This window comes from Aotus nancymaae, unplaced genomic scaffold, assembly GCF_030222135.1.
Source record: "Aotus nancymaae isolate 86718 unplaced genomic scaffold, 86718_ANA_hifiasm-v0.15.2.pri h1tg000039l, whole genome shotgun sequence".
NCBI lineage: Eukaryota > Metazoa > Chordata > Mammalia > Primates > Aotidae > Aotus > Aotus nancymaae.
In genome coordinates this window covers 4,005,209-4,029,294 of record NW_026988453.1, presented here as the reverse complement: position 1 = coordinate 4,029,294, position 24,086 = coordinate 4,005,209, and the positions used below count along the sequence as shown (strand labels likewise).

Below are 24,086 nucleotides of genomic sequence, written 5' to 3'. Positions count from 1 at the left end.
ACAGTGTCTAGCACATAATAGCTTCTTGCTAAAATATTTTTCAAATATTACTGTGGGTCCTGAAATGTTCTAAAAAAGTTATAATAATCTCCAATTTTGGCCATTTTATATTTTTCTGACAAACTTGTTTAATGCTCCTTTCTTTTCATCTTAGTAACTTTTACACACTTGCATTCTGTAGTTTCTTCAGACAGTGTCTTAAATTAGGGCTTGGGCAATGATGCACATGTGATGCTTGGTATCTAGAGTAGCTGCAAACAAATCCTAAAATTCTTCAAAAGCAATAGATGTATCCAGTTAGTTTTCCTATTTCAAATGGTCTACCAGAACAAAAACTGCATCCACGGGGTCTGCCTGAGTTTATGTAACATGCATATGATACCCACCATGTTTTCAGCAAGAGCAAATATTGAACTTCAAATAAATTACTATTTTAAACACTTTTTTTTTTAACCTTTAAGAATTAAAAGAGAAAGCCCCTATGATTTTCGTTTTGTTTTTGGTAACGGGGTCTTGCTTTGTCACCCAGGTTGGAGTGCAGTCATGCAATCATGGCTCACTGCAGCCTCAGCCTCCTAAGTTCAAGCAATCCTCCAACATCAGCCTCCTGAGTAGCTGGGACTACAGGTGTGTGCCACCATGCCTGGCTAACTTTATTTTCTGTAGAGATAAAAGTCTCACTATGTTGCCCAGGCTGGTCTCAAACTCCTGGACTGAAGCCATTCTCCTGCCTTGTCCTCCCAAAATGCTGGGATTACAGGCATGAGCCACGACTCCTAGCCTCAAGTTTTTATATTGTAGTTCAGTATTTCATAAATTAATATGGCTCAACTAGAAAACATTTCTGATTTCTGAATTGACTTTATATTATTGACTCACATAAAATACAACACTAATATTACTAAAATAATATCTGGAGCATAATAATTCTTGAAGTATTACAAATAATAGTATTCATAACACAACTTTTCAAAATTGGGAATGGAATGATTTTCAAAAATCTATTCCTGATGATGATGATGATGATTTTTTGAGATATAGTCTTATTCTGTCATCCAGGCTGGAATGCAGTGGTGCCATCTCAGTTCACTGCGACCTCTGCCTCCCAGGTTCAAGTGATTCTCCTGCCTCAGCCTGTAGAGTAGCTGGGACTACAGGTGCACACCACCACACCTGACTGATTTTTCTATTTTTAGTAGAGGTGAGGTTTCACCATGTTGGCCAGGCTGGTCTCAAAATCCTGGTCTCAGTGATCTGCCCACCTCGGCCTCCCAAAGTGCTAAGATTACAGGTGTGAGCCACCATGCCTGGCCATGATTATTATTTTTAACATTTAACATCAAATGTAAATAAAATATATTCATTAAAATTAAGAAAATAATACTATCCAGGTGAAACTGTATTCTTTTAACACAATCTGACAGCATACATTAGCCAACAGTCAAAGGACAACAAAAGTGACAAATTTCAGATAGTCTGATAGCTAAAGAACAATTATATATAATCTAGTGAGAATAAACTAAATTTCAATTTAATGTTCAATGACTCATTCTACACATAAAAATGCTCAAGGATACCATACCATTTCATGTAACTATACATATCACATATTAATCCATAATGGTAGTTAACTAGTACATAATCTTACTTTTCAATTAATTTTTTAATTAAAAATTAAAAATTCTTTAAGAAAAAGAAAGTTCACTATTTATAAAGAATCTTACTATTTGTAAGCATGGTCCAGAAACATTTAATGGCTTATTCTCTATTTTGCAAATGTTAAGACAACAGATCAATTTTGTACATGATTTTTTTTTTTCTTTTTTTGAGACAGGGCCTGGCTCTGTTGCTCAGGCTAGGGTGCAGTGGAATCTCAGCTCACTGCAACCTCCGCCTTCCAGACTCAAGCAATCCTCCCACCTCAGCCTCCCAAGTAGCTGGGACCACAGGCATATGCCACCATACCCAGCTAATTTTTGTATTTATTGTAGGGATGGGGTTTCACCATGTTGCTCAGTCTGGTCTTAAACTCCTGAGCTCAGGCAGAAGTTCTGCCCACCTTGGCCTCCCAAAGTGCTGGGATTACAGGCACAAGTCATTACGCCTGGCCAATTGTGTATATGACTTTAAGTTTGGCTTTACACTATAAAAGAAACTTGTAGCTAATAATAGTGTATTCAAAAACATAAAATAAAGATAAAAATAAAACAAAAACTGTTTCTTCAAAAGCTCTTTTGACTGATATAGTTGATCTATAAACTTAAAGTTGCTAGGTCATTTATCTATCTTGTTCTATGGTTTATTTTTTATCTTTAAAAGTTTATTTATTTACTTATTTTTTGAGACAGGGTCTCGCTCTGTTGCCCAGGCTTGCTGCAGCCTCAACCTCCTGAGCTTAAGCATCCCCCCACCTTGTCCTCCCAAAGTACTGCGATTACAAGCATGAGCCACTGTGCCTGGTCTTGTATTATTATTATTTTTTTAAATAACAACAACATATTTTAACAAAGCAAAGGGAAAAAAGGAATAATTTAATTTACCTTTATGGATGAAGCAGCATAGAGCATGTCTTCCAGGGTGAAATGGCAACACTGGTTCAAGTATTCTTGGCAAAATTCTTGAATCAGCTGCAGATTATACAGGCTATCAGCCAAAGACATAGTTTCTTTCAAACAAATATCTTCAAATAAGAAAAGAGCAAGGTGGTAACTTTGCATTAATTTGATAAATATTTCATATCCATCTTGTAATTAGTACAAATATACAATTCTGGTTAACAAACATACATTTATAAATATAGTAGTCATTATACAGAAAGACTTAGAAACCAAGCACTATTTTTTTAAACTACCTCCCTTAGAATTATATATAAACGTTCTTTTTTTAAAAAGTCTTCATTACTTATTAAATACTGTTGTCTTTTTTTTGAGACAGGGTCTCATTCTGTTACCTAGGCTGGAGGGCAAAATAATATTGTCTTAAATATTGGTTACCATCTGTCTACAGTTCAGAAATATTAAACTGGAACACTTACCCTCTAATCTGACAACATCAGGACAGTAAAAATGAATAAGGGCAGCTAACGCACAGCCATCTGTCCCATCTTTCAACAAATTTTCTACCAATGGAATGCAAGGCAGTTGCTTAAGCAATGTTTGCTCTTTCCTATAACGAGCCTACAATATAAAAAAAAGACATGAAAATAAATAAGTACTAAGCAATGCACAGGAAGAAAAACAGTACCATAAGTTCTAACGTATCAGTAATAAAATAAATCATGAGAAATAAGACCACGCACCAATACTCCTTTTTTCTAAATAACGCTAGGTATTACCAAAGTTAAATACACACGACAACAGCTATAGTTTTGAAGCTCAATACTTAACATACTGCTAATTTATGACATTTAGCTTAAATATTTCAATATAAAAGCATCACAAAACAGATTTTGAACACTGTGCATCCAAATAATCAGTTTTCCTCTTTTGAAGATAATAAAATTCATCTACTTCAAAGTCAGACTTAATTTAGACTGAAAGTTCTTATATGGGAAGAGCAAGAATACCATTCAAGTAGAAAGTTATCAAAATAAGGGGGAAGATAGAAGAATATACTATTCTTAAGAGAAATTTGAGGAACTGGAATAGTATCGCCAAGACATTCTGGGTTATCATTTAAATGCTGAGGCAGCACAAATAGTTAACAACTTTGAAAGTAAAAAAAAACAAACCCTCTCAACTTAAGTTTCATTGAACTAATAATTGAGCAAGTATATGGGTTCTTGCTCCCCCTCAGAAACAGAGAAGAAACCTTTGTTTTCTAAAGATTGCTTGGTGTGGCTAGAAAGTTTTAAAATAGTTCTCTAAAAACTGAGACATGCTGTAAAAGTAGTAAAGAGAACAAAAAAGTCTTGGGTCAGATTACCGGGATTCAGATCCTGGTTCTGCCATTTATTAGTTTTGTGATCTTGGACAAGTTACTTAAACTCTCATTTCTCATTTTCCATCTGAAAACTGGGGTAATAATACTGACTTCATAGAACCACTAGAAGATTAAGTAAAATGATGGACACAAAGTGTTATGCACCCTGCTGGGCACACAGCAAGCAATCAATAAAGGTCAGCTATTACTAGCTGTTAGCTCCTCTAAAGCCAAGAAAAATAATGCCGAAGATTTAGTGAATGTACACACTAAAGTATTTATTAGCAAAATGTGTAAGTTACTGATAGTTTTTTAAAAGGTTATCAAAACTAAATTTTCTTCTAATTCCATCTAAATTGGTCATCTCTATATTTTATGATTAAAATATAATTATGAGATAAAACACTTTTGTGAGAATAAAAATAGAAAAATAAAAATTTATTGAAAGAGAACCCTTAACATTTGGTAGTGAAGTTAGATTTCTTTTCAATGCTATCTCTCAGAAAAGCATCAGCATTAATAAAGAAGGAGATACTTATTACTGCATTTCTCTCACTGGCTACCCAAGGACAAAATTCACGAAACGTGTTTTCCTCTTGAAGATTTTTGAAGGTTCTTATTAATTAGTGCATAATAGACTCTGTATTTAAGAGTACATCCCTAATTCAGGGGTAACTATATTCAGAAAAAAATTACCTGCAGGTACTATATAGATTCTTTAATTGATTATGATTTTTACATAATCCTTAGAAAAATTACTCACTTTGCTGCTAAGAGACAGTTTAAAATCAACCATGGGGAGGGAAAGGAAAGGAAGAAAGAAAAAAGAAATCAACCAGCACAGTGGTATGTTCTAGGCTTAAGCTGCCTTTCTCACAATTATTACTGTTCCAGATCCTTACACTCTTTTCTTTGGTTATCTAGGATCAAAACAGTCTGCCTCTTGGATATCCTCTAAATTGGGCTGGGACTAAGTTTGTTTTCTGCCTACAACCTCAATTGGACTGAGCCAAGCACCCAGGGTCATGGAACAAAGAACTGAATTATGTGATTTGTTCTATTCTCTCCTGCAAAGTAGCACTTCTGTACAAGTGTGTGCAAACAAGCACATGTACACATACATACACACATACACACACAGCTTTATATGACATTAGCCATATCTATGGTTTAGACTAGACAATCAGAGAATTATGAATGGCATGCCAAAACATTTTCCTAAAAATTATATTCTAGAAGATATATTAGGTAAACCAACTTTAAATCTTGACATTATGTGCAACTCTCAGAAGGTTCATCTGCAATTCATGAAAGAGACTTTTATATATGCTTTATAAACTCACTGCATGGAAACACGCCTTTTCTTTCTGCAAACTTAGAAGTTTGGCATTTAGATTGAATACCCTATATTTTTATATTTCAACATTATGGTATATTTCTTTTCTTTCTTTTCTTTTTTTTTTTTTTTTTTAAGAAACAGCATCTCACTCTATCACCTAGGCTGGAATGCAGTGGCACGATCATGGCTCACTACAGCGTCGACCTCCTGAACTTAGCTGATTCTCCCATCTCAGCCTCTTCAGTAGCTGGAACCACAATTGCACCACTATCCTTGCCTAATTTTTGTATTTTTTGTAGAGACGAGGTTTTGCCAAGTTGCCTAGGCTGGTCTCAAACTCCTGGGCTCAAGGGATCTGCCTGTCTGGGCCCCTCAAAGTATGGGATTATGTGTGTGAGCCACCGCATCGGCTATTATGGTATATTTCTAAATCAGAGTTTTATTCCTGAGGGTGTAAAATAGTTCTTAAGTGGTTTAACACACCCATCCCCATATTTAAATCTGAAAGATCAATCTTAATTTAAGTCAAATCAGAATATGGTTTTGGTCCACTACTGGTGAGGTCACAGAAAACCTCCTGCTTTTTAAATCACACAAAAAGTGAAGTGTCATCTACAATTCAACCTGAAAAGGAAACAATTCTGTCAAAAAGATAATTTTAAAAAATAGAGATGGGGTTTCAATATGTTGTTCAGGATGGTCTCAAACTCCTGGGCTCAGGCAATCCTCCCATCTTGGCCTCTCAAAGTGCTGGGATTACATGCGTGAACCACCACACCTGGCCACAAAGATGATTTTTATTATTTTTTAATTATTCATTTATTTATTTTTTTGAGACGAAATCTTGCTCTTGTCCCCCAGGCTGGAGTGCAGTGGTGCGATCTTGACTCACTGTAACCTCCACCTCCCGGGTTCAAATCATTCTCCTGCCTCAGCCTCCTCAGTAGCTGGGATTACAGGCACTTGCCACTACACCCAGCTAATTTTTGTATTTTTAGTAGAGACGGGGTTTCGCCATGTTGGCCAGGTTGGTCTCGAACTCCTGACCTCAGGTGATCTGCTCGCCTCAGCCTCCCAAAATGCTGGGATTACAGGCATGAGCCACCACACCCAGCCCACAAAGATGATTTTAAATGCAGACAATTTAGACTTGCAATTCAAATTCATATTTACTAAAATTATTTAAATTAATGAGAAGCTACACCCATAAGTTTTTTTATCCTACTTACTGATAGTCTGTGAATACTGACAAGATTAGCAATAGCATGTTTACCCTTTAAATTATTTTTAGAACTTCTAAACCTTGGCTACATCTTTTATCTTTCCATAGTACATGACAAAATACCTTAAAATCCAATCTCCATTCAGTGACTAACAGAGTTACATAAAACAACTTTACCAGCAAGACAAACAATACCATTCTACAATTACAATTCCGGAGAGCAAACTGAAGTAGCTGAGCAAACTTACTGGAACCAGTTTCCAAAACCATTTGGAAGGAGACTTCAGAGGAAGCAGCGGGTGGGGGAAAAAGGGGAAAGCAAAAGGTAAGGGGAAAATTCATCAGAATTATCTTCAGTTAACAAATTATAGTAAAGCTTTTGATAGTGGAGTTCCAAGTTTATAGTTCTCATGACATTTCATATGTTAGTAGTTTAGTTAAAATATATAGGTTGCTAATGATAAAGACCACCGTCTTCTCCTGTATCTCTCCTCTCCCCAAACTAGGTATCCCCAGTTTAGGATACCTAGAATATGCTGTATACTTTAGCAGCAAAAATTTTATTTCTGAGTTTTGGAATCATATATCACATTAAAAAATAAATCTATGTCACAAAAGGGAAGTAAAAAGATTCTACAGCTAGGTTTGCAATCTAGTTCTTAGGTATTAGTAGACTATAACTGATAAAGCAATATTCTCCCCCAAAAAGCAAAGTAGAAAGATAATTTCAATAAAAACAAGTATAAAGCAAAGAATAATATAGAATATATCAAGATGATCCTTTCTTTCACTATATAAAAAGTTTCTTTTAATTAATAGAAAAAAACCTATTTGGCAATTGTTACCAGTTAAGCAAGTAACTACTCACATAAACAGAATACAAACCCTATTAAGTTTACTATCTAGGGCTGTCCCAAAGAACCTAATTTTCTTCTTTAAAAAAGCAAATATAATAAACCCATAATTTCAAATAACATGAATTAATAATTTGTGATTGTTTACCTCTGTATCTGCTAAAACAATTTCTAGCTCTGATTAAATATTTGTTGAAGTGAACCAAAGTAAATAGGACCTGAGTTAAAATTCACACTCAAAATTTCTATGTAGAAAGTTTTTCCTGTATACATTAACAGAAAAATAAGATTATTTAGAAAAACATGAATAAAGTATTTTCAAGAACTTTAACAATTAGAAAAATGTCATCTGAAGAATCAGAAATATACCAGCTTCTGATACATAGCATAAAATGTTTCTTATAGCAATAGAAAGAATAGCCTCAGTAATTTTGTGGCATGTATTTAAATCTTCCATTTAACGGGACATTTTTGGCAGCTGCAGTTACAATAGCCACAGAAAGTACAAGAGGAGGACCAAAGAGCAGGAAGCCACTGAAAACGTGCCAGGCTTTCTAATTTGTAACGGAAATTTTAAAAGACAGGGATTTTTTTGTTTTCTGGACTAGAAGAACCCATTAAATAGAAACTGGTGATAACAAGAAATCATTGTGGACTCTTCCTAACAGCAGGTGTACAAAGGAGTCTCTAATGGTTCAAGTCATTCCGTATTTCTTGTAAAGTATGCAATAATTGGATTTTTTTTTTTTTTTACTAATTCAGACTGCTCTGGCCTTTCTCTTGCGCCTCCATTGATCTAAATTGGTAACAGCAATCCTCTTAGGGGAAAATGGAAGCCCACAGACTGGCTGTTTGAAGGAAATTTTTAAAAAGTAAATGTACTAAAAGAACAAATAAATATTTATACTATGCATACTTATATACTTATGCTTCAAAAAGTTCAAATACATAGCGTAAGTTCCTTGCTGAAGAATGATTCCATTTCTGAAGTGATCAGCAACTATCCTTTCGGTTTTCAGGAAAGAATTAGGCAAACTGCAACATCAAATTCTGTTTTAAGATGTAAATAATCATAAGGACAAAGGATTTTTTTCCCCCTCTTTTTCCTTTTTACCAGGACCACCAGGCAAGAAACAAATGTTTTTTTAAAAACCATGGATAACAGGTGAAAAAACTTTTATTAAGTTTCCACTGACAAGGGGGCCAACCTAGGCAGTCCAGATTTTCTGGAATAGTTCTAATTTCAAGTACTCTTTTCAATTGTCTTTATAATACATGTTTGGCTCACCCTAAATTTTGGCTAGTTGTTTTAGGACCTGCCACTAATATCCTCCAAATAGTTCCTGTCTTCCTCTGGGTATCTACAACATTCTGGAAAGGTAGGATAATTCCTGAACTACCTCTAGGTGCTCTCAGGCCATTCTAGAAAGATACTGGTTTGGTGTGGTCTTTATTGGAGACCTCAAGAAGTTGGGAGTCCTTCGGGGAGTTAATCATGGCTGTGACTTGTCACTGCATGACTTGTTACCTTGTTAGATTTAATCTTTTTTTTTTTTTTTTAGGACAGTCTCCCTCTGTCACCCAGGCTGGAAGGCAGTGGTGCAATCTCAGCTCACTGCAACCTCCATCTCCCAGATTTAAGCGATTCTCCCACCTCAGCCTCCCAGGTAGCTGGAACAGCAGGCATGCACCACTATACTTGGCTAATTTTTACATTTTTTGGTAAAGAAGTGGTTTCACCAATGTTGGCCAGGTTGGTCTTGAACTCCTGACCTCAAGTGATCCTCCTGCATCGGCCTCCCAAAGTGCTGGGATTACAAGTGTGAGCCACCACACCTGGCCATTAGAATTAATCTCTTAACTGTTACAGGTCCAAAGTTGTACAGAATCACTGATGGAATGTAAAATGGTACAAACTCTTTTGCAGGGGATTTTGTCAATATCTAACAAAAGTACATAGAGTATGCATTTACCCTTCAATCTAGCAATCCAACTTCTAGGAAATTTACCTTGAAAATACATATCCAAAAATACCAAAGGTCACTTATAACATTATTCTGTGTAGCACAATTTGCAATTGCAAGATACTGGAAACTACTTAAATGCCTACACATAGGTATGTGGTTGAAGAAACTACGGCACATATACACAAGGGAACACTATGCTGCTTTAAGAAATAATGATAGGCCAGCGCAATGGCTCACGCCTGTAATCCCAGCTCTTTGGGAGGCCTAGGTGGGTGGATCACGAGGTCAGGAGTTCAAGACCAGCCTGGCCAATAGAGTGAAATCCCTACAAAAAAATACAAAAATGAGCCGGGCATGGTGGCGCTCACCTGTAGCCCCAGCTACTCAGGAGGCTAAGGGAGAAGAATCGCTTGAACCCTGGAGGCAGAGGTTGCAGTGAGCCGAGATTGTGTCACTGCACACCAGCCTGGGTAACAGAGCAAGACTCCATCTCCAAAAAAAAAGGAAAGAATGATGATCTCTAGGGGCTGTATGGAGTGATTTCCAGGATATACCATTATTGAAAAGAGCAAAAGTACAAAATAATGAATATGTTTTGTGTTAGAAAGGAGGAGAAACAAACATGCACATATGTGCTTGGTCCATTTAGAAGGGCTGGCGGGAGTACACGTGGAGTAGGTAAGGGGTAGAAGAGATAGGGGAGGCACTGATACTTCTCTGAGTATACCATTTATATAGTTCTGACTTTTGGAATTACGTCAATGTTCTACATATTCAAAAAACAAAAGTCAACAAGGATGGGGTCAAATGGAATGAATACAGAAACCAATTAACGCAAATGTATTTCAAAGGAATAATATAACCACAGTGAAGGTGGGGGCAGAGGGAAACAACTTAAAAACATGGTACTTTGACTATATACTATTAGTCTAAAAAAAAAAAGAACCGCAAACAAATTTTAAACTCTTCTTAGTAGGCTTATTTTTTTTTTTTTTTGAGACAGAGTCTCACTCTCACCCAGGCTGGAGTGCAGTGGCATCATCTCAACTCACTGCATGCTTCGACTTCTAGGTTCAAGCAATTCTCCTGCCTCAGCCTCCCAAGTAGATGGGATTATAGGCGTGTGCCATCACACCTGGCTAATTTTTGTATTTTTGGTATAGATGGGGTTTCACCATGTTAGCTAGGCTGGTCTCGAACTTCTGACCTCAGTGATCCAAGAACCTCAAGCGATCCACCAGCCTTGGCCTCCCAAAGTGCTGGGATTAAAGGGGTGAGCCACCATGCCCGGCCAGTAGGTTATTTTTCATATTGGTATGAGTATAGCAATTCTGAAACTATTTTATATGTATTGTAGGATTGAGCAAATAAGTAAAATATATCAATACTTTTGGAAGCCTGAGTTCTCACTGTGGAAGGGGAAGTCCCATATGGAACAGGGGAAGCAAGGAAGAACTCTGTGGAGTTTAACTGGAATTGGAGGTTTGTATATTAGCTCATGTTTGTGTATTTTTAAAATTTTATTTCTGAACTCTGTCTACTGAAATAGGGCCTAGAAGTAATGATATTCTTGTAGTAATGAGCCGCTTAGTGCCCAGATTTTACAGTTGCTAAATACTGTTTTCCATCAAAAAGAATTAAGACTTCTTGAAGAAGTGGCTGACTTTTAGGACCATGGCAAGGAAGCTACAAAATGAATCTGAAATATCTTGTTGAGCCAGAAATTAAGTAAAGAGGGGCAAAAAAAAAAAAAAAAAAAAAGCAACACAAAGAAAAAAGAGACGGATGAATGGGGGCATATCAAAAGCACAGGAGTCAGTCTGAAGGGACTCCTGTTGGTCAAATCTGAGACCATTTGAGCATCAAAATAAATAAACAGCTAATTTTAGGTCAAAGAGAACAAGATGAGCCTGGAGCACCCTGTAGTGCCAGAAAGTAAGGAAGTACTCAAAAAACAAAGGATTGGGGAATACCCAAGAGATATCAAACCCAACCCAAAAAAGCTCTCATGGCTGATGCTGTGAACTTTTGAGCAACAAAATAAATAACGCAGTATTTGATAATAACCCAAGTATAAAATAGTAATAAGAATACACGAGTCCATATTGATATAAATAAATGACTGAATGTAAAAAATAAATGAGGAAGACACAAATCTTCCTTACAGAAGAATCCTCAATAGTATATGCAGGCATTCTCCCTTTCAGGGAGTGAGCTTACTTTCCCTCCTTTAGAATGTAGGATGGACTTCGTGACCTACTTCCAAAAATAAGAAGGGAAAACCAGTAAATTTATAATGGAGAAACCTGACAAACACTGCCTTAACCAAGAGATATATCTTAAATAATGTTAGTATCACTAGTGATAATCATGTTCTTGTCATGTGCCCCCTCATACAATGTATGATGTGATATATGACATCTCCGGTAGTCTTCTCAAAAAACCTGTAACTCCAGCCTAATCATGAGAAACATCAGACAAACCCAAATTAAGGAACACTACAAAACGCCTGACAAATACTCAAAAAAGACATTAGTGGGAAACTGGAGAATCTAAAAAAAGTCTGTAAATGTACTCAATAATAATGTACCAGTGTTACTTTCTTACTGTTCACAAATGGGCTCTAATTATGTAAGATGTTAACATTGGAGAAAACTGGGTGAAGCTGTACTGTCTTTGAAACTTTCCTGTAAATCTAAAATAATCCATAATTTGAAAAGTAAATACATATGGATAAAAACTGATTATAACTCATTACATATAATAAGAAACCATTAGCTCATTCAGGTAGATGGGTGGAAGAGGACAAACTTGCTTATAACAGAATGCTAACTAATAAACATGGAATAAACGAAGGAGTTAGAAAATTATAAATTTGTGACCATCATAGTACATTAATTCAGGTAGGTACAATCAATGAATTCTAAATCTAGGATGAGGGGAAACTTTCAAGACAGGCTTAACTCCTCTCAAATTACCTATTATAAAAGGAGACATAATATATCTGTCCCCCCTTACCCATAATTTTGCTATCTGCAGTTACTCACAGTCATGGTCTGAAAATGTGAATGAAAGATTCCAGAAATAAACAACTCATAAGTTTTAAATTGCTTGCTGTTCTGAGTAGTGTGAGGAAACCTCATGCTGTCCTATTCCATCCAGCCTGGGAAGGGAATCACACCTCTGTCCAGCATTCCATGTGCTATATGCTACCTGCCCATTACTGTACAGGAAAAAACAGTGTTGACAGAGCTCAGTACTATCTGAGGTTTCAGGTATGCATTGGTGGTCTTGGAACATATTCTCTGAGGATAAAAGGGGACTAGGGGACTACTGATAACCATGTAGTCAAGAAACCAGAGAATATCTTAATCAACTCATCAAAATGAACATTATCTAGCATGGGCAAACAGCTATCATGTACCTCTGGATATCACATTGTGATAAGGACACAATTTACATAGTATTCCAGCCTGAAAAGCACAACCTTCATCTAATAATGAAGAAATATTAGAAAAAGCCAGATTAAGAAATATTCTATTAAATTGGCCTGATTCTCCAAAAATATCAAGGCCACAAAGAAAAGAAAAGCTAAAGAACTGCTTCAGTTTAAAGAAGACTAGGGATATGACAACTAAATAAATTAATGATAAAATGGGGACATAAAGTATTATACTGACATTTAATTACCTGTACTATCGTTATAGAAGTGAATTGCCTTGTGTTTAGGAAATATACATTGAAGTATTAAGGGGTAAAGGGACATGATATATGCAACCTTCTTTCAAATGTGGTAGAACAATTTACGTGTGTGTGTGTGTGTGTGTGTGTGTGTGTGTGTGTGTGTAGAGAGAGAGACAGAAAGGGAGACAGAATGATAAAGGAAATGTGGCAAACTGCTGAAAACTGATGAATCTGAATACAGAGTTCGAGAATTCTTTTTACTATTCTTGTAACTTTTTGTAAGGCTGAAATTATTTCAAAATAAAATAAAAGTTCCTTAAAAGTTATATTAGATCTATACCAATCCAAGTCTTTATAGGATTTTGTGTCCAAATGCATAAGACTATTAATTTATAAAACTGTTTGAGAACTCTAACGGCTATCATACTCTTACGTAAAGATGAAAACCATGGTACCATCTCTGAATTCAAAAAAATGTTTAAAATGACAAGTCCTCTTCACTATACTAAATGAGTTAATAATAGAACAGGGACATACTCTAGATTGTTGTGTTTCCTGTAAGGGTAAGTAAATTATTATGAAAGAGAAAAGATATGTCGATAATAGGGATTTTTAAAAAGGCCAGGTGCGGTAGCTCACGCCTGTAATCCCAGCACTTAGGGAGGCTGAAGTGGGCAGATCGCTGGAGGAGTTTTGAGACCAGCCTGCCCAACATGGCGAAACCCCATCCCTACTAATATGAAGAAGATTGAAAAAAAAAAGAAATGAATTAGCACTGACCACAGAAGCCTGTAATCCCAGCACTTTGGGAGGCCAAGACTGGTGGATTGCTTGAGCTCAGGAGTTTGAGACCAGCCTGGGCAACATGGTGAGACCTTGACTCTACAAAAAGTAAAAAAATTAGGTGGGCATGGTGGCACATGCCTGTAGTCCCAAGCAGTTGGGAGGCTAAGGTGGGAGGATTGCTTGAGCCTGGAGATCGAGGCTGTAGTGAGCCATGATCTTGCTACTTTATTCCAGCCTGGGCAACGGAGGGAGACCCTGTCTCCAAAAAGGAAACAAAAAGAAGCCTACATATGGATAGATTTATAATTATAAAACAGAATCTTAAGGGGTAGGATTCAAAACAAAAATTATCTAATTTAGGCAGGCCATATCTTCACAGTTTGTTAACTAAAATAATGGTATAAAATCAAGGTAAATCTAAGAGTCAAATGAAATGATGTATCTGAGAATGATGTGCTGTATTTGAACATTGAGTGTTTTATAAATTTATATACATATTAAATAGACAAGTACAAAGTTATAGGTTACAAATTATCGTTTTCTATAGTATGCACTGAAGAACACTAATTCTATGGGATGCTAGTAAAAGTCATTCACAAAACAGTTCAAAGATCAAAATCATTTGGAAATGGCTAGACAGTCTCCTTGACTGGGCCTTTAATGTACTAAAATGGATGGCAACATTCTTAAAGGGGCAGAGACTAGACAGCATTTCCCAAATGTATTTTACTTCAGAGTCCTCTCAAATAGTACTATTTGAAGAAACAGCATTTGAGGGAGAAAAAAGTGGGTTACAGTTTTTAATTGCTAAGGAATTTTAGTCGAGGGAGAAATTCATAAGGGCTGAATAATCAGGCAAAGAGGTATAAGCATTTACCTACTCTCCCACAGGGGAAAGTGTAGCCTATATTGAGATACATCTTAAAGTGAAAAGCAATTAGAGCTCTGTGGGTATCTTTTCTCCAAAGGTAGTTCCTTCATCTAATTCTTACTCCCGTGTAAAATACCTCACAAATATTTATTTTTAAAAAAGTAGCAAATGCCACACTGAGTAAACATGTATCTTTAATACTTTGAGAAACACTGGCTGGGGTGGTGTCTCACACTTAACAACCCCAGCACTTTGGGTGGCCAAAGCGGGCAGATCGCCTGAGGTTGGGAGATTAAGACCAACCTGGCCAACATGGTGAGACTCCATCTCCACTAAAACCACACACACACACAAAAATTAGCCAGACATGGTGGTGCGTGCCTGTAATCCCAGCTACTGGGGAGGCTGAGGCACAAGAATTGCTTGAACCTAGGAGGCCGAGGTTGCAGTGAGCCAAGATCATGCCACTGCCCTCCAGCCTGGGTGACAGAGCGAAACTCCATTTCAAAAAAAAATGTTTAGAAACATTAAACTTCACTCTCTACGTAGTTAGTATTAGAATACAAACTCATTAATTCATAGCTCTTTCAAAATTGATCCTGCCAAATTTGTCTACTCAGTAATTCCCACATGTGGCTTCACTTGCAACGTAGTGTTTCTGCTTATATTGTTCCCTATGACATAGTATCATGAAATCTTCTAAGGCCCTGTTAAAAGTCCACATCCTGTAGAAGGCATTCCTAGATCTTTCATGCAAACAGTTATCATAAATCTACTAGTAATATACGTTTGTATGTAATACGCATACAGAAAAGTCTATGATAACTATTTACTATTTTTGCCAACCTTTTGTTTTTGTCTCATGTTTAATGTACTGAGAAGGGAAAAACTGAGCATCTTTTTAAATTACAGATTTTAGAAACCATTTAATCCAATCTTTTAATTTTTACAGATTAAAAAACAACAACAAAAACAAGGCCCAGAGAGGTCAAGTGCCTTTGTAAAGATCATGAAGCTATTTAGTGGCAGAACTACTCTGACTTTATATGCAATACTCATTTTACCATAGTACTTTATACAAATTCTTCAAAGGAATGAATGTTGGACTTAATGTCATCTTCACTATAAACTTCAGAAATCTTTCAAGTACGGTTGCCAGATTTAGCAAATAAATACAAGATGCTCACACAATACAAGACAACTGTGCAACTTATACAAAAAAAAAATTATCTGCTGTTTCTCTGGCATTCAAATTTAATTGGACACCCTAATTTACAGTCAAAAGGAGTATTAGAAGCAAAATGAGCAACTTGGGAAAAAAAAGAGAAAATAACATTAGTAAACTGTTTAAACAAAATATTTTCCTAGGACATGACATTATTTAAAATGCCTTTCTCTTAGGACACCAACCAATCTAATGATTAGAAATACATCATCAGAGGATCTAATATCCTAAAGAAATAACTTTGAAATCTTTCATTTCAGTTTAACCCTAATAATATATAGTGAAAGTATTCTTCAACATGTGCACATATTTTACCAACAGTATAGTCATAAAAAGATATTTCATAAAACAAATTCTATTGGACATCTGAGTTAAGAGTAGTTAGGTAAGGACAAAAGGTAAGATATTTTATTATCCAATACCATGGACTCTGTCTATAGCTGGACAAGCAATAGACAACAGGGCTAGGCTCCTGCTAGAAAAGCTGGCTGAAGTAGATGGAAAGAGTCGCAACTTCTTACCAACTGCATAGTAACAAGAAAGAACAAGTTATTTTCTCTCTCATTTGTAAAAGAAGAAAAGGAGTGTGAATTTTGCTTTTACAGAATTAAAAATCAAGAATGGAATGATAATATTTCCAGCTAAACCAAGTACATAGTTCAAACGCCAAAAATCCCACTGTTAGGTAACAGAGCAAGATTCCTTTTCCTAGTTTATCCTGTGATAGTGTGTTTCTTCATAATGACGACATCTGAACCTACAGTAAGATTATGTGAAATTAACCCTTATTTTCACAATGATATAATTTTCAAAAACAATGGGGAAAAAAGGATAAAATTCATTTGAAAATTAATGGGTAAATGCTATGTATGTGCTAAACTAAAAATGTATACTAATTCAAATATTTAAAAATAATTCGCACAATCATTTACTTATTCACTTAAGTCACAAATTCAACAAAAACTGGTTGTACAGTTATTACGTGCAACTGCATGGAGCTAAGTGCTGTGAAAAAGCAAAACCCATGTAATACAAGTAGTGTCTATATTCCATACAGTTTGTTTTTCTTCAAGATCACTTTATTTGGTTGTTTGAAATACAAATGGCATTTTTTTCATTAAAAAAATGTTTATTGGGCCCTCTGTTATCATATAAAATCCGCTTTTGGTTCACAATATGTATGCAATACGACAGAATTTAACCATCATATATAATAAATGAGATTTCTATAGAGAAATTTCATTAGTCTTATAACTTAGAATTATGCCACCTCAACCTTATTACTGACAAAAGCAAGGAGCAAAATTGAGGGGCAGAATTGTACGTATCTCCAAGGCAAAAGTTTCAGCTCCTATGGTATGAAAAAGAGACAGGGAAGGAAGGTGACAAGAACAGACTAGGGGGCGTAACAGGGAAGAGTCAAGGACAGAAATTGGCAGGAGCATGAAAATGAAACAATCTAGGGGATAGGAAAAGAGGAGAATTCCATTCCCATCCACCTTTAGGGGAAAGGACCTCAACAAAGTTAGGATGAAGGATTAAGCACAAATCGTATTTTCGGGAGCCAGTCAGTAAACCAGATGGGGGAAAGCATTGTGATCCCAAAACATCAAATTAAGACAAAATTGTAGGTGGTTCTCTGTAGAATTTTTCTATTGTAAAGTTGATAAGAGACAGAACAGCTTCCCTTTTCCTTCCCTTTTTCCTCCTTTCTCTTTTTATGGAGATATCAGTGACTAACAGAATAAGAATACACCCAAAATAATAGAAGTACTGTGTAATAATGAAGAAATTTTAATCCAAATGGAGAATAAGGTTTCTGAATTATTACAATTTCTACTACCTCAATTCTAATACTATATAACATGTTTAAAGGGCTCCAATTACAATACATTTTAAAAGACATATGATATACTATATCGTAGAAAATACACTTTTGATCTTAACATACGACAAACACACAACTGAGTTTTCAGAGAAGAAAACTCTAAGTCTGTTTGAACATTTTTAAAGAATAAATCCATGTTAATGTTTCTTCTTTCTTCACAGAATAACCATACTGTACATTTTGAAATTGTAAGTATATACATTATATAAAATTATACATATAAATATGTAATTATATATAATATATAAAAATATATATTAAAAATATATTATATACATAATATATATTTTTATATATGTGAAAACACATATATATGTATGTTTTTCTTTGACACATACTATATATATGGTTTTTTTTTTGAGACAGAGTCTCGCTCTGTCGCCCAGGCTGGAGTGCAGTGGCGCAATCTCGGCTCACTGCAACCTCTGCTGAGAGTTCAAGCGATTCTCCTGCCTCCGCCTCCTAAGTAGCTGGAATTACAGGAGCACACCACCATATCTGGCTAATTTTTGTATTTTTAGTGGAGATGGGGTTTCACCATGTTGGTCAGGCTGGCCTCAAACTCACTCCTGACCTCGTGATTCAATGGCCTTGGCCTCCCAAAGTGTTGGGATTACAGGCATGAGCCACTGCACCCGGCAAAATTCTGGGAATATTGTTTTAAATGTTAGTCAAATGTTGGTTTTGCTGCAAGCCATTATAAAGGCTGAACATTTAAAATTGTTTTCTTGTTGTTTTATACATTTTACTAAAGAAAGACAAACTGTTATTTTTGACTAAAGAACCTCAGAACTTGAGTTCTAGTCATTAATAATGTTTTTTACAAACCCCATCATCCAATTAACCTTCATTTTTACTTCTATTTACTTAGTGTTTACAGCATGGCTTTCTGGGGTACAATTAACACCACTAAAAAATAATTTAATAAACACAACTATTAACATTTTCCAAAATAATACAAGTATGTGAACATATATATAGTCTCATATATACCTTTTGACCTCCTGGAGCTTCAACTGTGTGATGTTCTTTCAATTTTTGTTCTTGTTCCATTATGTCTTTCAAATGTTCATTTACCTTAAAATATAAAAATATCAATTTGAATTTATATTCAAATATAACAATAAAATAACACGTCAGAGCCCTGATGTCAAATATCAGTCTCACTCAAAGAAAATTTCAGTTTCACAACCAGAAAAAAATAGTTTATGGGTGCTTATTTGATATTCTAGAATTCATTAATTTATCAGATAGTTGTTGACCACCTACTATATGTCAGGAATTGTTGGAGTGCTAGGAAAAAAAGGTACTCAGTAATGTCAGTTTTAATGCTTAGGAAACAAAATAATATCAAGTAAAAATTTTGCAATCTATTTTAGAACTAGTAAATGAAAACTATTTCCCCTAAAATTAAAGTTTTTATTATCAATAAATAACATTGTGAGTCAAGTTCTCAAGGTGTGATTTCAGACATGTCCATGATCATGGGGGAATTTAGGGCAGTCATATTGCCAGTTAAAACACATGCAAAATGTTGGCATATGAAAACTTTTTGGGGAGAGAGCCTAATTTATCTCTCATCAGATTATTCAAACAGTCCATAATTCAAAAATAGTTAAAACAGTCTACAGGGGGCATAAATTATTTATTGAGAAGACTTTAGATAATTTTGGGTTTTGAATTAATGATTTTAAGGTCACTTTAGTAACAATCAATAAAAATTCAAATTTATTAATCATGGCACTGTAGAAAATATTAATGCCATTAGCCACCAAAACTTTCAGTCCCTACTTTGTTTCTGGCATCTGGTAATTCCCTTTTCTTCCTGTAATCTCAGCTCTGCGGTATAAACTTTTCTAATTATATTTATCAAGCATGTCAGGTGTTCCTAACAGGAAGATTGTAGTTTTTGTCTGACACGTTGACAAAATCATTCATATTTTCTTTCTTTTTTTTTTTTGAGACAGAGTCTTACTCTGTCACCCAGGCTGGAGTGCAGTGGCACCATGTTGGCTCACTGCAATCCTCTGACTCCTGGGTTCAAGCAATTCTCCTGCCTCAGCCTCCTGAGTAGCTGGGATTACAGCTGCCCACCACCATGCCTGGCTAACTTTTAAAAATATTTTTAGTTAGAGATGAGGTTTCACCATGTTGGCCAGGATTGTCTCGGACTCCAGACCTCAGGTGATCCTCCTGCCTCAGCCTCCCAAAGTGCTGGGATTACAGGCATGAGTTACTGCACGTGGCCCCATATTTTCTATCATGGTAATATATGTGTTAAAAGCAGTTTTGTAACACCCATGTATCTTTAAGCATTTTGGTCTCTTTACCTACTGGGGGAAAGGAGGAAGACAGGACCAAATCCTGGGAAAGTTTATAATGTTTTCTATCTGTTTGTTTTGTAGTATTTTCATTTCCCACACCACCACCCACCTGCCTCTTTTTTATGGAGACACGGTCTTGCTCTGTCACCCAGGCTGGAGTACAGTGGTCTGATCTCGGCTTGCTACAACCTCTGCCTCTTGGGCTCAAGCAATCCTCCCGTTTCAGCTTCTCGAATAGCTGGGACCACAGGTGTGCACCACCATACCTGGCTAATTCTTGTTTTTTTGTTTATTTTGTTTTGTTTTGTCTTGGTAGAGACAGGGTTTCACCTTGTTTCCCAGGCTGGCCTTAAACTCCTGGACTAAAGCAATCCACCTGCCTCAGCCTCCCAAAGTGTTGAGATTACAGGCATGAGCCACCACACCCAGCCTCATTCTCTTTTTTAAGTTAAAAAGCAAATACTTCCTAATTCATTGTCAGAGAGTCATAATTGATCTGCCAGTTTGGAAATATCCTTGTTTTTATTTTTTTTCCCCACTGAGAAAATATCTTCATTTTTAAATAAATTTTTATCTGAATCTGTCCAAAAAGCAAAGTGGTCACAAATTAACATTTTAAAGCACCACTCATTTATTACACATTCAACAGATATTTACTGTTATGTGCCAGATATGGTATTAAGAAGCTAACTATACAATGGAGTACAAAGCCAAAATAATTCCTGTCCTCATGAAACAGGGGAGATAGAACAACAACAACAAAATCATTGGTAAACACTATAAATTAATTAAAATGTGAGCAGAAAATAATGGGAGCGGGAAGACCTATTTTAGAAAAGATGGTTTTATCAGACGAGGCCTTTGCTTTGGTCTAAATGTTTGCCCTCCACGAGTTCATATTTAAAACTTAATCCCCAATGTGTTAATATTAAGAGGTGATGGCCAGGTGAGGTGGCTCTCGCCTGTAACCCCAGCACTTTGGGAGGCTAAGGTGGGCAGATCATCTGAGGTCAGGAGGTCAAGACCAGCCTGGCTAACATGGTGAAACCCCATTTCTACTAAAAATACAAAAATTAGTCAGGCGTGGTGGCATGTGCCTGTAATCCCAGCTATTCGGGAGGCTGAGGCAGGACAATCGCTTGAATCTGGGAGGTAGAGGTTGTAGTGAGCTAACTGCATTCCAGCCTGGGCAACAAGAGCAAAAAACTCCATCTCAAAAAAAAAAAAAAAAGAGGTGGAGCCTTTCAGAGCATGATTAAGTCATGAGGCTCTGCCCTGGTGTATGGGGTTGGTTCCTTTATAAAGGCAATTGAAAGAGCACAGTGGTCTTTCAGCCATTTGAGAACACAGCAAGAAGCTGCCATTCTGAAGCAGACAGCAAGTCCTCACCAAAAACTGAATCTGCCAGCACCTTGATCTGGGAATTCCCAACTTTCAAAACTACTAGCAATGAATTTCTGTTGCTTATAAACTACCTAGGCTAAGGCATTTTGTTATAGCAACCCAAACAGACTAGGACAATTTCTTTAAGAAGTAACTCTTTTGGTTCAATTCATTCGCCTTAGGAACAATTTCAGGGTAGGAATGGGTATGGCAGAGAGATGAGAGTAGGCTAAAGAAATGGCAAACAACTTTTGAGAGGCCCTGTTGTATGGAGAAATAGGGTTGTATTTGGATGGGGAAGTTTTGTTTCTTAGGATGGAAGACACTAGAGCAAGTCTGATTTTTTTTGTTTTTTTTTTTTCTTTTTGAGACGGAGTCTTGCTTGTTGCCCAGGCTGGAGTGCAGTGCTGCAATCTCGAGTCACTACAACATCCACCTCCTGGGTTCAAGTGATTCTCCTGTCTCAGCCTCCCAAGTAGCTGGGACTACAGCTGTGTGCCACCACGCCCAGCTAGTATTTGTGTTTTTAGTAGAGACACGGTTTCGCCATGTTGGTCAGGCTGGTCTTAGACTCCTGACCTAAGGTGATCCACCTGCCTCAGCCTCCCAAGTGCTGGGATTACAGGCATGAGTCACTGCACCTGGCCTCCAAGTCTGCATTCTTTTTTTTTTTTTTTTTTTTTTTTTTTTTTTTGAGACAGAGTCTCACTTCGTTGCCCAGGCTGGAGTGCAGTGGCACGATCTTGGCTCACTGCAACCTTTGCCTCCCAGCTTCAAGCGATTCTCCTATCTTAGCCTCCTGAGTAGCTGGAATTATAGGCACCTGCCACCACTTCCAGCTAATTTTTGTATTTTTAGTAGAGACAGGGTTTCACCATGTTGGCCAGGCTACTCTTGAACTGCTGACCCTAGGTGATCCACCTGCCTTGACCTCCCAAAGTGCTGGGATTACAGGCATGAGCCACTGCGCCCAGCCCAGGTCTGTATTCTTATGAGAATGATTCAGTAGGAAGCAAGAGTCAGACAATGTGGGAGTGAACGAATAACAGTGTGGTCCCAGACCAGCAGCATTAGTATCACCTGGAGCTTGTTAGAAATGCAGACTCTCCAGCTCCACCCTAGACACCTCATTCAGATCAGGCATCTTAACACGTGCCCAGGTTCTATGGTTTCAATATTTGCACCCCCTCTGAAATTCATGTTGAAACTTAATCTCACCTGTGGCAGTATTGAAGGGTGGGACCTTTAAGAGGTGATTGGGTTATGAGAGCAGACCCAATTCACATATTAATGCATTAACGGGCTATCACTAGCAGCTTTATAAGACGGGAAAGACAGACCTCAGCTAACATGCTCAGCCATGGGATGCCCTGTGCTGCCTCACGACTCTGCAGAGTCCCCACTTAGCAAGAAGGCTCTCACCAGTGGCCTCTTGACCTGGAATTCTTTAGCCTCTATAGCTATATCACCTGGACTAATATACCAGGTGATTCTTATGTACATTAAAATGTAAGAACTGAAGCAGAGGACGAATGACCATGAAAAAGGGAAGTAGCAGAGAACTCACATTTGATGTGAGGGGGGAAATTCTCCATTCTAAGAGTAGGACAAAAGAAAGGCAGTGAGTGCTGATGCAAAACTGTTTACAGATTTGCCAATATAAAAACAAGACAATTCCCACCTAAAGGTCTCAAGAAAAGAAAAGGCAAATTTAGCTGACAGTAGTAGGGAAAGGGTTACAGAAGGTCTGAGAATTAGAGGAAAAAGGGGTAAAATAGTTGTCACGAAGCGTGGGAAAGCAAACTTGGGGACACATTTGTTGGACTGGCAGTGAGTGGCTGAGTGTCTATGTGAAGTTTGTGCTCATGAACTTTAAGTGAAACCAACTTCCTTGTGGAAATTTCTTCAGCAATATTTGCCTCTGCAAGTGCAGATTAGAAATAAAATGGGTAACTGAGCTAAACCATCTAAGCTGTTACCAAATGAGTAACAGGGAGGGAAGGGGAAACATTAAGAACTGACAGTACTTACAAAAATCTAAGTTCTAGATGGACAAATATGAAGTCCAGTAAGATTGTGAGAAATTAACAGGCTCAATGGTTTGGAAGTCATAATGAGGTTGAACATTTTAAAAATTAATATTTAAAGCAAGTGAGCTAGGAGGATAGGAGAAATTGTTCAAGAATGGGAAGTCTGTAATGAGATGTGAAGGTTGCATATTTTCTCAAGATGAACAGGTCTAGAATGAGACTGTGATTCTCTATAGCCGAGAAGGAGTGGGGAAAAGATTACTAGAGATGAAGAAATAAAGGAACTCCAGAGCGGCAAAGTATTAAACAGTCCTTCTACAATGATACTGATATCATGGAGAATGAAGATAGCTGTAATAGTGGTGTTTACATTTAGCTTTTTATTACAAGCTTCATGCAAGCTTTCAAGAAAGGATACATGGAGATATAACTTCTTTTAAATCTGTTTAGTGCTTGTCTTCAAATAAGGTTTAATTTTCTCTTGGGTGACAATTGTAAGTGAAAGTGGATCAAGACAAATTAATTAGTCAAATTGGCAAAGGGAGATAAGCTGACAATTTAAGCATCTTCAAAGCACAAATCACAGTTCCAT

At 36.7% G+C, this 24,086-nt stretch overlaps 1 protein-coding gene across 4 annotated transcripts in view; it reads right to left on the bottom strand.

Moving 5' to 3' along the window:
• The window catches only part of CAMSAP2 (calmodulin regulated spectrin associated protein family member 2), a 112,206-nt gene that overhangs the window by 24,716 nt on the left and 63,404 nt on the right, over nucleotides 1-24,086 (bottom strand). For 2 of the 4 annotated variants that reach the window (XM_012459556.2, XM_064360214.1), the window contains exons 4-7: nucleotides 18,751-18,834; nucleotides 6,731-6,763; nucleotides 3,035-3,176; nucleotides 2,541-2,680 (exon numbers count right to left, since the gene is read on the bottom strand). In XM_012459556.2, the coding sequence (XP_012314979.2) occupies nucleotides 2,541-2,680; nucleotides 3,035-3,176; nucleotides 6,731-6,763; nucleotides 18,751-18,834 (399 nt within the window). The remainder of the gene's footprint in view (nucleotides 1-2,540; nucleotides 2,681-3,034; nucleotides 3,177-6,730; nucleotides 6,764-18,750; nucleotides 18,835-24,086) is intronic. The other 2 variants (XM_012459557.2, XM_064360215.1) reach the window with 1 other exon arrangement.